Source organism: Dunckerocampus dactyliophorus, chromosome 8, assembly GCF_027744805.1.
Source record: "Dunckerocampus dactyliophorus isolate RoL2022-P2 chromosome 8, RoL_Ddac_1.1, whole genome shotgun sequence".
NCBI lineage: Eukaryota > Metazoa > Chordata > Actinopteri > Syngnathiformes > Syngnathidae > Dunckerocampus > Dunckerocampus dactyliophorus.
In genome coordinates, this window is record NC_072826.1 from 29,891,195 (window position 1) to 29,908,689 (window position 17,495).

At 41.6% G+C, this 17,495-nt stretch overlaps 2 protein-coding genes across 3 annotated transcripts; both read left to right on the top strand.

The window, feature by feature from the left end:
• The first annotated feature begins 1,665 nt into the window (after window positions 1-1,665).
• On the top strand, window positions 1,666-4,725 carry vhl (von Hippel-Lindau tumor suppressor). Its single transcript, XM_054784654.1, has 3 exons — window positions 1,666-2,102; window positions 2,412-2,534; window positions 3,592-4,725. The coding sequence occupies exons 1-3, from the start codon at window positions 1,916-1,918 to the stop codon at window positions 3,783-3,785; spliced, it is 504 nt and encodes a 167-aa protein (XP_054640629.1). The 5' UTR covers window positions 1,666-1,915; the 3' UTR covers window positions 3,786-4,725.
• Window positions 4,726-7,100: 2,375 nt separating this feature from the next.
• Window positions 7,101-17,475, top strand: tatdn2 (TatD DNase domain containing 2). 2 transcript variants are annotated; one of them, XM_054785368.1, is made up of 7 exons: window positions 7,101-7,297; window positions 8,466-8,742; window positions 8,814-9,107; window positions 11,861-12,769; window positions 12,846-12,973; window positions 13,915-14,098; window positions 16,707-17,475. In XM_054785368.1, the coding sequence occupies exons 2-7, from the start codon at window positions 8,476-8,478 to the stop codon at window positions 16,845-16,847; spliced, it is 1,923 nt and encodes a 640-aa protein (XP_054641343.1). In that variant the 5' UTR covers window positions 7,101-7,297; window positions 8,466-8,475; the 3' UTR covers window positions 16,848-17,475. The 2 variants fall into 2 exon arrangements, with proteins under 2 accessions (XP_054641343.1, XP_054641344.1); XM_054785369.1 differs by lacking the exon at window positions 7,101-7,297 and adding an exon at window positions 7,483-7,646.
• Window positions 17,476-17,495: the final 20 nt, after the last annotated feature.

Sequence of the window (17,495 nt, forward strand, 5' to 3'; positions counted from 1 at the left end):
AACTTCTATTTGTCTTTTTGATACAGTGGAGTTTTTGAGAAAAAAGTCGTATATTTATGAGGAAAAAAAGTTGTAAATTTACAGGAATAAAGTTGTGAAGTTGTAAGAAAAAAGTTGTAAATTTATGAGAAAAAAAGTGAAAAAGACAGGAATAAAGTCGAAAATTTATGAGAAAAAAGTTGTAAATTTATGAGAAAAAAAGTCATAAAATCACAAGAATAAAGTCGTAAATTTACGAGGAAAAAGTTGTAAATTTATGAAAACAATCATTTTAAAATGACAGGAATAAAGTTGTAAATTTATGAGAAAAAAATTCATGAATTTACTAGATTAAGTTGTACATTTACAAAAAAAAAAGTCTTACATTTATGAGAAAAAAAAGTCATAACATTACAGGAATAAAATCGTAAATTTACAAGAAAGAAGTTGTAAATTTATGAAAGGAAATGTTGTAAAATGACAGGAATAAAGTTGTAAATTAACAAGAAAAAAGTTGTACATTTATGAGAAAAATAGTCGTAAAATGACAGGAGTAAAGTCGTAAATTTATGAGAAAAAAGTTGTAAATTTAGAGAAAAAAAAAGCAAAAATGACAGGAATAAAGTCGTAAATTTATGGAAAAAAAAAAAGCAAAAATGACAGGAATAAAGTCGTAAATTTATGAAAAAAAAAGCAAAAATGACAGGAATAAAGTCGTAAATTAATGAGAAAAAAAGTCATAAAATTGCAAGAATAAAGTCGTAAATTTACGAGAAAAAAAAGGTAAATTTATGAAAAAAAGTCGTAAAATTACAGGAATAAAGTTGGAAATTTACAAGAAAAAAGTTGTAAATTTATTAGAAAAAAAGTCATAAAATGACAGGAATAAAGTCATAAATTTATTTTAAAAAAAGTCATAATATTACATTCGCTCAAGGCCAAAGGTCACATGAGTCCCCCCTTTTCATAGCTGTCTCAGGCAATGCCTGTTACAACAGAGTATTAAAATAATCTAATTTTGAGAATAAAGTCATATATGTATGACTTTTTTATCGTTAATTTATGACTTTATTCTCATAAATTTCCGACTTTATTCTCTTGTAAATTTATAACATTATTCTCCAAATGTCAGATTTTTTTTTCAATGTGGCCCTAATACTGTCATATTTTAACTCTTTTTGCGCTTACATTGTTTGTATTTTTTACAACTTTTTTTTAAACCCTTAACCTCCTCTGTTTGTCTTTTTTACTCTTTTTGCACCTGCGCTTTTTTAAAACTCTCCTCAAACTTCTACTGTTTTTCTTTTTAATTCTTTTTCAACTTCCACTTTTCCTCCGTTTGTTATTTGAAATATTTTTCAACTTCTACCGTTTGAAGGTAGAGGTGCTACTTACTAATCTTTTCTTTTCTTTTTTTTTTTTAGTAACAATGAAATACAAAACACCAGAGATAAAATATACATTTCATTTAAAAGGCACAATCTTCCAGAACAATAGTAAATGGTAAAGAGTTACATAAGTGTAAACTGCCACTGCTATATTCAAAATGCATGGCATAACTCTCCATAATCAATCCATATATACAGTGTGTAGTACATGTACATGTATTACCAAAAGCAACACTTATTTGTCCATTCGCGTCGCAGTGACATCACGTCCCTTTTAGCCAATCGCCTTAACAACAACCATGTGACGTGCTTTGTAACCGGAAATGGAGAGGTAAACATACAAGCCTCAGTGTAAGGGCTGTTACGTTGTTTTTTGGTTGTTCTTTTTTAAGCAGCGTTTGTGTTTTTGGTTTGAATAATTTAAACCAAGTAGGTCGATTAAAGTAACAGCCCTCGCTTTTTCTTGTACACCAGTTAGCGTTTGTTAGACGACTACTCGTAGTCCAAATAACAAAGTTAGCATTAGCGCTAATTTACTCGCAGCACCGATGTCTCAAGATGGGGATCAGCCGCTGCCCTTGGTCCGCTCCCTAAACACCCGCATTCCCACGAGTGTTGTCTTTTGCAACCGCAGTCCCCGAGTGGTGCGGCCACTGTGGATAGATTTCCGCGGAGAGCCACAGCCGTACAACGACTTACAGCCAAGGACTGGGCGAAAAGTCACAACCTTCGTGGGTACGGCACAGCACTTGTACATTGATACCAGTGAGCAGGGGTGGGGGCGGATCGTTACAGATATCGATAGTGTCTGGTCGATGGTTGGGATTTTTGCCGCTAACTGTGTCCAATAGTAAATACATATAACAGATATTTGTGAAAGTACAATTAAAGAGACCGGAAAAGTCACGCTAGCATCAATCCGATATACTGATACTTTCCTGGGTTCAGATACTATCGATATTTGTATCGATCCGCCCACCCTTCCCAGTGAGATGGTCACGTTGTTGGCGTGTGTGTGTGTGTGTGTGTGTGTGTGACACCCAGGCCATCCGTGGATGTTTAAAGATGCAGAAAGTGATGATCTGCTGAGGGTGAACGGCAAGGAGCTCTTCCTTCCTGCTCTGGCAGCTGGTGGAAGTGCTGCCTTTGTAAATATCACCTTACCAGGTGAGCCTCAGTGTGTCATTGCCACTTCAACAACTTGTACAACACAGCTAATACGATATATAAACCCTTCTCCACCAAATGCCCAGGAACTTTTAGTACTCAAAGTTCTTATGTCCTTTCGGGCTAAAGTGGAAAAGGGGCGACTATAGTGTGGTTTTATTCAAGATGAGGGAAAAGTGCGCTTTTTGGTCTTTCTGTGTGTTCTAAAGATACAAAAACAGGTAAAAAAAAAAAGAGGTAGCTAATTAATACACGTAATGGGACACAACTATTCCGCCTATGAAAAAAGCTCCAACAAGGTTTAGTGGTTTTCTATCCATGCCGTGAGCATGTAGTAACAGGTACATTCATCATAACATGGAATACTTATAGTATTTCCATGCTGTGAGCATGTAGTAACAGGTACATTCATCATAACATGGAATACTTATAGTATTTCCATGCTGTGAGCATGTAGTAACAGGTACATTCATCATAACATGGAATACTTATAGTATTTCCATGCCGTGAGCATGTAGTAACAGGTACATTCATCATAACATGGAATACTTATAGTATTTCCATGCCGTGAGCATGTAGTAACAGGTACATTCATCATAACATGGAATACTTACAGTATTTCGGGAACTTCCTTCCTGGGTGCATTGATTTCATATAGCAGCATCGAAAGGAACGCGACGCCTAGCATCAAAAACAAAAGTAACTAGCCTCTGGTGTGGCGAGGTGTCACTACGGCACTAATGTAGTTCTTTGGCGTAGCAATGTTAATAACAATAACGATAGCTTGATTAATATGCAGCTCACGTTATGGAAATGGAGCCTTGCTGGCGCTTTTTGGATTTTTCTTTCAGAAGGCTTTATAAACAGAATAGGCGAGTCCTGTTACGCGCATTCTTAGCTGCCTCTGTTTGGATTTTTTATTCATCGTCGTGGTACCGTTTAACTCTGTTTGGGGAATTCAGGTTTTGTTGAGCTGCATCTTGAGCACAAAGCCCGGGTTCGTTGAGCCCCCCGCCGATGACTTGAACCACTTCTTCACCTTCCATCTTTGACGCAGTTTACAGCCTGAAGGACCGCGCCCTCCAGGTGATCCGACGCCTGGTGGAACCGGACGACTACAGAAGTTTGGAGATAGCGCGCAGTCTCATCGAGGAGCTGGAGGATCCGCCCAGTTTGACCAAGAGTCTACGTGGCTTGAATCAACAAGTAGAGCGCCATCTCCTAGACAGAGTCCAAGGACAGGGGGAGTGAGTCACAAAAGCCCCCGCCGACTCTCGGACTGGACGATGAGAGGCCAAACAAGACTGAACTCTTCTTTTGTATTCGTAGTAGTTTGACCAGGTGGTATTTGTCAAATGTCATCCAAGTGTCTTCTGTGAAGCTGTCAGTTTTCTTTATTGCACCGCCGGCCCCTTAAATGGAACACTTGCTACACTACACTTGAATATTTGTATTTGTATTTGTATTTGTACTTTATTTATCCCACAGCGGGGAAATTCACTTGTTACAGCAGCAAGCAAGATACGCAAGTAAAGAATACATAGTGACTACAACATGGTTCAGGTGGTTCAGGTGTTGTAGAGCCTGACAGCGGTCGGAATGAAGGACCTGCAGAACCTCTCCTTCTTACACCGTGGGTGTAACAGTCTGCTGCTGAAGGAGCTGCTCAGGGAAACAACAGGGTCATGTAGCGGGTGAGAGGTGTTGTCCATGATGGATGTCAGCTTAGCCAACATCCTTCTCTCCCCCGCTTCCTCCACGGAGTCCAGAGGACCGTCCAGGACAGAGCTCGCTCTCCTGATCAGCCTATTGATCCTGTCCCTGTCCGTGCTGCCCCCTCTCCAGCAGCCCACAGCATAGAAGAAGGCTGATGTATATGATATATGTATATGATGAATATGTATACTGTGTACGCTGTCTGACTGTGCCGTGATGTCTCAAATCCATCACGACTGTTGCAAACTTCTCTCTTTTTTGGGAATTGGGAATTGCAACCACTCTGGTTAGTCGCTCCCATGCCGACGACGGAGGTGGCCACGATGTCAAGCTTTGAGCAGGAGCTGTATAAGATCATCTATTGGTGTCAGCTTTTATCCAATAAACTCAGCAACATAACATTTCCAACATACAGTAGCTGGACACGCGTGAGTGATGTTTATAATAAATACTGTAGCACAGCAGTAGTGATGTTTGTGTGTGCTGATGTGGTGGCGGCATTCCAAAGCCAATAGATGCGAGACGCCACCTCCAAGTTTCAAACTGTCCAAAACGTTCATCAGAAACTCGGAAGTCACAGGGCGATATTGTCAGACAGAGGTGGGTTTGAGATGGGGTTTTTACCTCCCCTCATCGCGGAGCGTTTGGTATAACTGGCACGCAAAATGTCTCCCTCGGAAAAGTGTTTGTTTGCAAGTGAGCTCGGGGGAAGTTACGACAGGCCGTTAACGTCACAGGCAGGAGAATAAGGAGTAGCGCTTGTTTTGCTCACCCGCACAGTACTGGTAGTCTGTCCTCACTGAAGCGCTTTTTGAATTACCGGTCGTCGGATTTGTTGGTATGACGTCATATCGTGTGTTTTATTTTGCTCATATTTGTGATCAACAAATTGAAAGCAAAATCACAAAATCATTCAATGATCTTGAAAAAAATCAACTAAAAGCTATCACTATCACACAAGGAGTATTATATAATATTATATATTATTATACATTTACAAGAGTATTCTCGTAATATTACGACTTTTTTCTTGTACATTTTTGACTTTTTTTCTTGTAAATTGACATTATTATTTATTTCAATGTGGCCCTAATAGTCCGTCGTGGTATCGCCAATGGTGGCCCTGTTGTAACTTGGTCCACTCCTATTGTTGCCGTAGTGTTTCTCCAAAATTTCTGACTTTATTCTCGTAAATCAGCGGCGTCAAACTGGTTTTCACCGTGGGCCACATCGCAGTTATGGTTATCCTCAGAGAGACACTTTTTATAATTCTATTTTCGAATTTTGTTAATTACTACATTCATTTTTCATTAATAACTAATAAAAAAATAGTCATTTTAAATTGGATTTGGAAGGTTTTCTGTCAATATTGACAACAAATACATTTAGCAAGAAAGATTGTCTTTTTGATTTTAAACTATTTTTTAAAGTTGTTTTTGTTAGTAATATTAATTTTGTTTTTACTTTAATCTATTTTTAAATGTATTGTAAATGTAACAGTAAATGTTGAAATTATTGTAAAAATGTTTTAAATACTACATTTTAAAAATATTATTGTAAAAATATTTTTATATATTAAAATTTTTATTAATTTAAATATTTATGTTAAGTAAAACAAAATTATTAAATTGCAGCATATATAAAAATACAATAATATAAATATAATTTTACAATAGTATAAAAGTAAAATCATGAAAAATACACCTTAAAAAAGTAAAGACAAAATTAATTACAAAAAAATTAACAAAATTACAATATATACAAATATTTTTTTAAAAATAATATTAAAATTAAAAAGTGTCCTTTTGACATGCATTATTTCAAGGCTTTCGCGGGCCACATAAAATGATATGGCGGGCCAAATCCGGCCCCCGGGCCTTGAGTTTGACACCTGTGTCGTAAATTTACAACTTTCAATAAATGTGCGCCATTTGTCTCGCAAATTTATGATTTTTTTCTCATGCATGTCGCTATTAAAGGTTGTTCTAACACTAACATGTCCCGAGAGCTTGATGAGAAAAATCTATCATCTCTGTCACACTCTTGTTTTTTTTAACCACTTTTGAAGAAAGTCTTCCTGAAAAAGCCTCCTTCCTCACGGATGTGATATCGCGTCAAACCCGCACCTAGCCCTGGGTGTACGCCCACCACTTTGTAAAAAAAAAAAAGGCAGGCTTCACTACACATCTTAAAACACAGCCTGGCAAGTCTGCCAAAATAAAAATAATAATAAAAATGTCTATTTTTGACGCTCTTGTCTAACTTGGATTGTGCCGCTGCATCGAGGCACAACCGTACACTACACCGGCTCGCTCCTCCCCTCCAAACCCTCCTGCTAGCTTGACGTTGAAATTCTCCTCCGCTGTCGGATCGACGTTTGCGATAAAAGCGACGCGTAGCTCCAGTGGCCCACCTCGTCCCTCTTGAATTGTTCACTCATGGTGAAGGAAGCTAACAAGCTGCATGCATAAAAGCACAGCGCCTCACATGCATTTATAAAAGCATTTTACATTATGAAACCACCAGTGACGACGATGACGCAATTGATGAAGACATGTAAGGCGTGCAAAGGCTTCAAAGTGAAGGACTTGCTCTTTTGTGGCGCCCCCAGCAGGAAGTACGAAGTACAAGCGAAAAGCGCTCAGCCGTTCAAACCTCACACCAACAAGTACGGCATTCTGTATTGTTAGCTGCTAGTCTCAGTGTTTGTGCCTCTTTCACGAAAATAAACCAATAATTTATTAATTTTCGTTATTGTCAGGCTAACTAAGAAGTGTCGAATCATATTTTGAAATCTGTATAGGCTTAGGCACCAAATCTCGCGAGATGAGATCAAAGCTGAACTTTGTCGCCATCTGGCGTTAGCGTCTCGCCGCTTAAAAAAAATGAGCAACCTGCTCCAGACAATCCACTCAAAAATGAAACTTTGCTAAAAGTCAGTCGAACAAAAGTTCGTCCAAGCTTTCTGGTAGGGGCAGCCTCAGTTGAAAGGTTGCGAGGGCACACATCATTCCATCAGAAAACCTCTACTCTTCCATCAAAAGAAGGTAAGATCTTCCGACATTTTATCCGAATAAACTCCACATAGAGACGCCGGCGTCGTGCGTTTTGTGCGTGGCCGCCACGTTTATAATGTGACGTTTAGCAAGTCTGTGTTTAGTTGATCACTATTTCGCTTTGAAAAAAAGGGAACATTTTGATAGTACAGGCAAGTTAACGGCGGTGACGCGCAATGCTGAGCTAGCTAGCGAGCACTTAATTGGTTAAAGAGCGGCATGCTAGCTAATAGGAGCACCACTTCTTAAGTTTCCACTTGTGTAGCATAAAGTAGTCACTTCACTTACGACGACGAAGAAAAACAACAACGATAGAATAGTTGATTGAGCCTAACGTAAGGTAAGAGGTCTTACCCTCAAAGGTTCCATTCAATAGAACTGGACTGTATCATGCTGGCACGTATTTCTGTTATTTTGGCCTTTTTTGCTGTAAAATAAGTAGGAATCACCTTTTTAATGATGCTAATAATAGACACATTAAATGGTGACAATAATAAACATGCTCTTCTGTTAAATTAATACCTATGTGACAGAATCTACAATACATTGTGTCTTTTTTCATGAATTTTGTTAGTTGTTGGCACAGAGTTGGAATCCCCTGTGGAGTCTGCATATTCCCTGGTATTGGGTTCCAATACAAGCGTAATCTGAAATTTGATTTCCGATTCTTGAGCAACGTCTGTGCTTTAATGTTGTCGGCAAGCATAGCCAAAAGAATATCAGAAAAACGTAGCCTAAAGAGTATCAGCAAACGCGGCTGTCTTCACACATGCACTGCACATTGGCGCCGTCTGACGGCCACACAAAACAGTCGTTATGCGTCGAGAGGAGTTTATTACAGCCTCATACCACATCAACAATAATGATTTTGTGTTTCCTGACTGTGCTTCAGGATGAGCGCTTGTGTGTGCGTGGAAGCATTGCATGTGTGGAGACGGCTACGTTGGCTGATGTTCTTCTAGCTAAATTTGCTGATATTCTTTTGGCGTATTAAAGCAGAAGAGCTCCGGCATCGGATATGTATGTAAATTCCGGGATTGGGTTGGAATTGGTGAAGAAAATGCATTCCTACCATGAGTGCTTGTTTGTGTGACCAAAGTCAGCTGGGATAGGCTCCAGCTCGCTAAGTGTACTAGTGTCTTTTCTGGCCGGCATCTAGGTTCTCCGACATGGACAGCAGCAGGAAGAAGGTGACTTTTAAGTGGCTGCGAAGGGCCTCCTCGCCACCCCCGTGTTTCCAGGAGAGAACGCCCTCTTTGGGAACAATGCTACCGAAAGAAGGTTTGTCCCTCAGTGAGTCACCTGGACCAGGCGACTTTGCTGAGCTCAGTCTGGACACCCCCAAGAGAAAGGCGGAGGTGCTCTGTGATGTGGCCGCCTCTCAAAGCAAAATTGAGCTGAGGAAGCGCTCCAGGTTGAATTTTGACTCATTCAAGGTAAATAAATGTGTTTGACAAGTCACACTCGGGACTTATTGACGTAGCAAGGTTGTTTTGTCATCTCCCAGGACTCCAGTCAGCTGGTGTCTACAACAAGCGACGCATCCGCTCACCCCTCTCACTCCTTCATCATGAAAAAGAAGGACAGGACGCCAGAGGAGGGGTTAAAGGCTATTTACAAGAGGGCTTTAACCGCAGCTGTCGGCAGCAGGGCGGTGACGCGCACCCCAACCAAAAGCGCACTCATCCCTTCGGCACAGCGGGAAAGTAAATGTGAGGATAGAAAAGATGAGCGGTCCGCCTCTCGGGTTGGTGTTTCAGTTCTGCAAAAAGATGACGCACAGGTGCAAGCAGGTGGAAAGGTAAGGCCAGCACACAATGAGAATAGAAATATACTACCTTTTATTAACCGCATGGGCAGTTTTAAGAAGCATTTTTAGCACTTGAGTGTAAAAATAAGTTAAAATGAGGGATGCTCCGATTGATCGGCATATGCCGATAAACGCCTTTCAACGCACTGCAGCCTGTAGCGATCCCTGCGTGCAGTGTAGTGTCTTGGCTAGCATCCTCCTCCTGCTTTCCTTCACTCTGTGCAGGCGTGCCAAAACAAAAACAAACACGTCTGCCGGGTCGGACTTAACTGCCAACGCACAGCCACGAAAACTATCGCATTACAAAAGCTTTAATTGAATATGGCATTGGAGGCCACATACATTTCTGAATTGCTGGGCAAAATTGTCCATTGATGTATCTTGCAAGGATCTTTGCATTGAATTAGCAGGCATTTAGGCATTTTATTCACTAACCCATAAAGCACACACGCTGTGCTGGGAAGAATAGATGGAAAATGGAATTCAAAAAAATTTAAACGGAAAAAATTAAAACAAAACAGATTTCATAGGGCCCTTAGCGTGGTCCAGTGGTGGCGGAGAAAGGCAGAGCAGAGACAACAAAACGACAGAAAATGAGCATGGCTGAAGGCGGAGGACAAGCGGAGACTATAGATGAATGGGGGAGGTGCCGCTCTAATATGGAGGTGCTTTGGTTTCTATAGAGCAGGAGCGGAGCAGGAGACCACGATATGCAAAGTTCGCAAAGCAACGCTGACGGCAAAAGGCGGGAACACGACAGATTTGTTCTGCCATCTCGAGTGCAAACACAGAGTGTGTCATGAAGCGTGATGCAGTGTCAGCGAGCACATCTACACTGACGCAGGCAAGTGCGTGTGTGGGTTTTCTCCGGGTACTCCGGTTTCCTCCCACATTCCAAAAACATGCATGTTAGGTTAATTGGAGACTCTAAATTGTCCATAGGTATGAATGTGAGTGTGAATGGTACCCTGCGATTGGCTGGCGACCAGTCCAGGGTGTACTCCGCCTGTTGCCCGAAGTCAGCCGGGATAGGCTCCAGCATGCCCCCGCGACCCTAAAGAGGAGAAGCGGTATAAAAAATGGATGGATGGATGAATACGAAACGCAGACACTAAACGCACCTGCTGTATTGCGCAGTTTGGAACCAATCAATCAATAAATGTGCGTCTTGTCATATTGTGATCTTGTCATAACGTGATACATCCAAAAAATATTGTGATACACGCTAAGGTCCATATCGCCTAACCCTGTTTTGAATCAGTGTCAGTTTTGTTATTAAAAACGGAGAAATAACCTGGAAGTGCTCTGAAGTTGACATTGTGTGTCCGTGCAGATGTCAGCTCATTTGCATATACACGCGTCCTTGACTGACTGATATCAACATGGTGTGTGGAACACGCTGTTTACCTTTAATGGGCTGTAACGTTTTGTGGGAGTTTGGTCAAAGTACATGTTTTGGATGCAAAATGAGTTGGGGTGATATTAGGGGCACTCCGATCGATCGGCGACCGATCAGTATCGACCCATTTCCGTAAAAAAAAAGCATGGTATCGGCATATACTGATACTTTATTCGTAACGCCGACCAACTCTGCCCCCTACTACTGCAGCATGCCGACTGCGACTGTCGAAACTCATCGCCAACGCGTAGCAAACCCTGTGCACGGGAGGCGACAAGCGGCTGTGACCAGCCACAACGGGGAACGACGCGCTCACATCCAGAGCGAATTGCAAGAGTCTGCCACGGTTTTGATTGGCTGTCAGGTGTGGAGGAAATTTTGGGGTATCCGAGTAGTTCAGAGGAGGAAAAGCGGTACTCTTGCTAGTATTGAAGATGAGCTCACGTAAACGAATGTAAACTTACCCGATATGTTCCCGTGCCGCTGCTTTTTTCTTTACATCTCTATATTCTTTTTCAGAAATGTCAAGTAGCTCCACGAAATCTGACATGCTGAGTATTAATCCGTGTTTAGCGGCGAGAGCATACTGATTAGCATCCTGTCCGCTCGTTTGTCGATCGAAGAAACTCCTGCTGATTGGTCCTTGTTTGGGTTGAAGGAAGCCGGGAAAATAAATGTTACAAAAATGAGTAGCTCTTGGCCATTTTCATTTTGTAAAAGTGGCTCTCACAAGAAAAACCATTGATGACCCCCAACATAGCCAATAGTACATTTAAAAATGTACACACCTAATCTATGTGATCGGTATCGGCAGCATAAAACCCTGATCGGAGCATCCCTGGGTGATATACTTCGGGAATCGCGGCAGCGGACATGTAGGTTCCAGCGTTTTGTGTGATTTATTTTATTGTCTTTGACACAAAACTTTTTCATGTCATAAAATGACGACGCACAAACGGGCTGAAATTGACATCAGGTGGCGTTATATACATGACAGGAAAAAGGTTTTTGATCGTGTAACACGCGACACACACAGCTAGCAAGGAGTGCACTCTATAGGGCGTAGCAAAGAGAGCGGATATCGTACGATTAATTGGTGTATTGATTCTGGTGACAGGCCTACCTGTCAGTCAATGAGGTCATGTTCTGTTGTTAAAAAAGCTTTAAAACGTGAGATGAGGTTCAACCAAAAGCTCCGTTTTACCCGTCGCACGCAAACACTGAATCGAGAGTTTGTGAACATTAGACGATGATGTCATACAGCACCCCGGCCACCAACCCAATGCCACAGATAGATTGCAGTCCTGTGGGAAAGAACGCCTCCGGTCCTGTTGTTGTGTTTCAGAGTGCTGTGCTCAAAGAAGAGGCCGACACGACACAGGAAAGCTTTTCTCAGCCCTCCCAACACTTTGTGTCGCCTGAACCTCAAGCCGAGGACGGCGATTCGTCCCTCCCACTTCTTGAGGTTGTTCCAGATTCTTTGTCTTGCTGTATGACCTCTATGGATGACCCTTCCGACCGATGGCGGTACCTCACGCCGTCGTTAAATGACAGCTTTGGAGCGACAGCTTCCACGGGCGACATCTGGGACACAAGGAGTATCTCCATGTCCCAGAGGACTGTCTTTGTGTCCTGCAAGCAGCAGCAAACTGCTGCAGCCGGAGTGGACGCCAAGACGGCGCGCTCCCTCAGCATCATCGATTCAGCAGACCCCTTTGCACTGCCGCTAAGTTCACCCATGAGAGCAGGAAACTCTGCAAACACACGCAGGCGATCGTATGCCAGCTCTTCCGTCCATTCCCTGCCTTTCTCATCTCTCCATGACAGCAGCCCCAGGAGAAGACTGTCCATGGGGGACCTTGAACCCACTTGGACACGCTACCCCTCCAGTGCATCTGGCTTCATAGACACCCATTGCCATCTGGACATGCTCTACGCAAAGCTACGCTTCCGCGGATCCTTTGGCCGTTTCCAAAAAGTCTACAGCAGCAGCTTTCCCGACGAGTTTGGCGGCTGCATCACAGACTTCTGCAACCCCCGCCTCATGGCGCAGGAGGCCTTGTGGGAAGATTTACTGGCTGAGGACATGGTCTGGGGGGCGTTTGGGTGCCACCCTCACTTTGCCAATGAGTACTCCGACGTCCATGAACGCAGCATACTGAAAGCCATGGGGCACCCGAAAGCGGTGGCGTTTGGCGAGATGGGGCTGGACTACTCGCACAAGAACTCCACGTGTTCCGATAAGCAAAAAGAGGTAAGCTGAATCAGGATTGTCAAACGGTCTGTCTGTTAGGCGTGGTGGAGCAAGAGAGTGTCGTCATTGTGTGAAGGTGTTTGAGCGTCAGCTGCAGTGGGCTGTGGCCATGAAGAAGCCTGTGGTCATCCACTGCAGGGATGCAGATGACGACCTGATGAGAATCCTGAAGAAGTGCGTCCCCAAGGATTACAAAATTCACAGGTCTGTATTTTCAACTTTTAGCAGTTACACCAGGGGTGTCCAAAGTGTGGCCTGGGGGCCATTTGCGACCCGCGGCTGTGATTTTATCGGCCCGCAGCACAATCTTAAAATTGAATTTAACAAGGAAATTTAAAAACAGCAGCAGCAGCAGTGTAATCTAGCAAGGATAAAAAGCCATCATTTCACAAGAATAAAGTAATAGTATGAGGAAAAATGTCATTTCAGTCGCATGAAGTTGAAATATTTAAAAAAAAAAAAAAAGAAGCTTTTTTTCTTTTTTAAAGTAAAAAAACAATGGATAAAGTTGTAATTTTTGGAAACCACGTTGGGGGAAATCTATAACATGGGAATAAGATCAAAATATTAGGAGAAGAAAGTTGAACTATTTGGAAAATTATACAAAAATAATCAACAGCAGAAATTAATTAGAAATTAGAGAAATTGGAGTTATGTCAAAATATTAAGAGAACAATTTTCTAATGAGAAAAAACTTTTATGAGAATAAATTTGTCAAATGAGGAAAAATATCACTTTAGTAATGTTGAAATAAAGAAAAAATACAGTATAGTTTTAAAAGATATCAACTTATAATTACGAGAAGAAAATTTACAAGCGGAAAGCTGAAATGAAATAGTTGGAAAATAAAAAAAAAACATCAGAAATGGAAAAAAAAACAGCTGTAACTTTACGGGAATAAAGTAAAAATATTAAGAACAAAAGTCATAATCAAATGAAGAACGAAAGTCTCAATTTTACAAGAATAAACTCATATTATTATTATTAAGTTAGGTCATTTTTAGTAGCATATCACCTGTATTACATGAGTTTTTCATGAGCTGCATATAGCTAATTAGCATATGTACATGTGTTGGTTTACAAAGTATCAAAGTGGCCCCTTTTTTGTTTTTGTCTTCCGTGATTTGATGGATTTTGGATCGCAGGCACTGTTTTACAAACAGCTATCCGGTGATTGAGCCCTTCCTGGAAGAGTTCCCCAACCTTTACGTGGGCTTCACGGCCTTGATCACCTACTACAGCGCCTTGGAGGTGCGAGATGCTGTCCGCAAAGTGCCGCTCAGCCGCATCGTGTTGGAGACCGATGCGCCGTATTTCCTGCCGAGAATGGTATGTTCACGTTGACACCTTAAAAGAAATGCTAGCAGTAGTCGTAATGGTGTGTGTGTGTGCTGCATGTGTACAGACCCTTCTCTGGTGGATATGATACCAGGACCACACCTTCATACCAGGAAAACTCCAATACACTAAGTCCCCAACTAACGAACACAATTGGTTCCAAACGACCATTCGTAAGTCGAATTGTTCTTAAGTAGGGGAAAAGGTAATATTAGCAATGATATAGGTACTACATGTACATGTATACATATACAGTATATGTGTATGTATGTAAATATGAGTTTGGATGCAGTAGTAATATTAAACCAGGATAATTAATGAAAAAAACAACAATAAAAATTATATAATAATATGTAGTGATAAATGTTATTTACCTTTGAAGAGGAGTGGTCGAGCATATGTCGTGGTGGTGGAGGAGGAGTTATTGAAAAAAGGACAAATCATCGTGGTTAGACTCTTCTAAAAGAGGTAGTGTTCTGTGGGTGGTGTAGAATTAAGCAGGCCTATTAACTCTTCATCAACTTTAATCACACACTCTGTCCGGGTTGTATCATAAAACTCTTAGCCTTCCTCGCTCCTCTTCCTTGTCTTCCTGTATCTGTTAGTCCCATTAGCAGTGTCAGAGTGCCCTCTGCTGGTCAAACATGAAAAAAATAGACCAGTCGGCTTGTGTTCGTATCTCCAAATGTTCGCACGTCGGATGTTCGTTAGTAGGGGACTTAGTGTACAGTAATTCCTCGTTTATCGCGGTTAACTGGTTCCAGACCCGACCGTGATAGGTGAATTTTAGGATCCCTTACTTATAAATGGAACATTTTTGTAGTTAACAGCGTAGAAAACCTGTTTATGAACTTGTAAATATGCTTTTTAACATCATTAGAACCCTCTAGACATATAGACCTATAGTCACCTTTACACTCCTAATACCCCATATAGTAGACTTAAATGGGGTGTCATGATGAGGCGATACACATGATTGGGTCTGTGAGAATGACACGACATTTTAACATTACTTTTAAGAAAAATGTAATGACAAAATATATACAGTATATTAAAAAAAAAAAAGTGTATCACCATCCATCCATCGATTTTCTATGCCGCTTATCCTCATTAGGGTCGCGGGGGCATGCTGGAGTCCATTCCAGCTTACTTCGGGCGACAGACCCTGGACTGGTCACCAGCCAATGGCAGGGCACATATAGACAAACAAACATTCACACTCACATTCATACCTATGGACAATTTAGATTTTCCAATGAACGTAAAATGCAAGGTTGTGGAATGTGGGAGGAAACCGGAGTACCCGGAGAAAACCCACGCACGGGGAGAACATGTACACTCCACACAGAAACCCAGGTCTTCCCGATCTCCAGACTGTGACTGTGTGGCCAACAAGCTAACCACTACACCACCGTGCACAATCTACTAATTTGATTTCCACTGCATTACCTACATTACACTCTACTGCACGCTGTGTGTATGCTAGCGGCCCGGCCTTATGTCTACATTTTTTATTTCGATTTCAAGTGTAGTTTGTGCACACCTGGAGGTAAGAAGGACTGCAACAAATTAGGATGTGACCAAGTGCACCTGTTGATTTGTCCTAATCAAATATCACTACCACATCACTACTATCAGGAAAACCAGAGTATAGAGCGGGAGGAGCCACCTGCTGTGGCCCAGCAAGGTGCACTGTATTTGGGCACACGCTCCAAGCAGCCGGTGTGACGCCACGGAGGTCTCCGGCAAACCTTTTCAAACGTTTCAGGTGGCTGATAAGGTTTTTTTTGTGTGTGCCATGTTTTTTTTCCCCTCTCATCTTGGAGCATTTTGTACAACCAGCGTGAAACGTCTTCCTCGGAAAGTAAATGTTTGTTTACAAGTGAGCTCAGGGGAAGGTATGACCGGCTTCTTGCGTCACAGGTGGGAGAAAAAAAGGAGCGCTTGATTTGCTCACCTGCACAGTACAGGTAATCTCGACTCATTTGAGCATCATTTTAAACGATGTTATCGGACTACTTCATAATTCCCTCATATCAGCCCAATAATTATCGTGCACCCACAATTTATTTATCATCAGGCCTTGTGCACATGAGACTGTGTTTTTTTCTGAACAAGAAATCTTGTTTTAACTTGAATAATACCCTTATAATAAGTCAAAACGGCATGATTTGGAAATCCATTGATAGAGTGAAGCCACAAAATCCAAAGTGACGAGGGATTACTGCACTGTCTTAACTGCTTCACTAAAACTGATTTGATACAAGGCAGAGTTAATTGGGATCTTTCATAACCGCCCCTTGGGCCATTAAAGAATGTGATTAAAAAGATGATATTTGTTTTAATAAAAATGAATGCCACACTTGAATCACAACTCTGTGTTAAATATGAAATCCCATACACTGCACTGTTGCCTAGAAAGAAAAACAGCAGCATCAGATGCAACGTCGTGGTGGATATGAATGAATTTACATGTTAGACATGCTTTTCATCCATATCCGATAATGTCCACATGTGAGTGCATGAAATATATTTTCCCAGCAGCCTGAATGAACTACTAAACTCCGTTTGTATTCCTGCATCTCTCCCGCTCTGACAGGTGAGCAAAGACCTCTGCAAATTTTCCCATCCGGGAATGGGCATTCACACCCTGCAAGAGCTGAGCCGACTGAAGGGGGAGGACATACCCACGGTCCTGACCACCATCCGAAACAACACCACTCAGCTTTACGGCATCTGAACCTGACAGTCGATGGGCTCTAATGTTAGTTTGTGGCTTACGTAGCCCTTGTTCTGTATTTATGTATGTTGGAGAGGAGGAAACTTAAGGTTTTACTGTTATTCTTTATAAGCCTCTCTTGTTTTTTGGTTTGTTTGATTCAGGATCTTTAATGTGTCCTTTATGCAGATACTGTTTAGTTTGACAGTGTGCCAAACATATTAAACTGTTTAAATCCTGCAGTTGTCTTTTTCAGCGATACACGCAAGAAGCTACAGCACATAATATGTGGAATGTACACGCTAAAGCACATTGTTGGTTGAAGGAAGCAGCACTAAGGGACACCACTTAGATGCAATGTACCTTTGTAGGGCTTTTTATTTTGAGATCCAGCACCCGAAGTCTTAAGTGTCTTACAAGGTGTACATCAAGTGTAACTAGAAGAATGGGTGGAAAACACACGTTGCCAGGTGAACACTATTCAGCCATGTAGGTCAGAGCACTCTTATGTTCCTGATGGTAGAAATAAGCCTAATGAATGCATTCTCCGCCACTCAGATGTGACCTTTTTTCTTCAGGTGGACATGATTTTTTAAAATTTATTTAAAGCACGTTCGTTGTTGTTCAATGTGTGACTCAGCTGCCCGAGTGCTGTTTTGTCCAAATTTA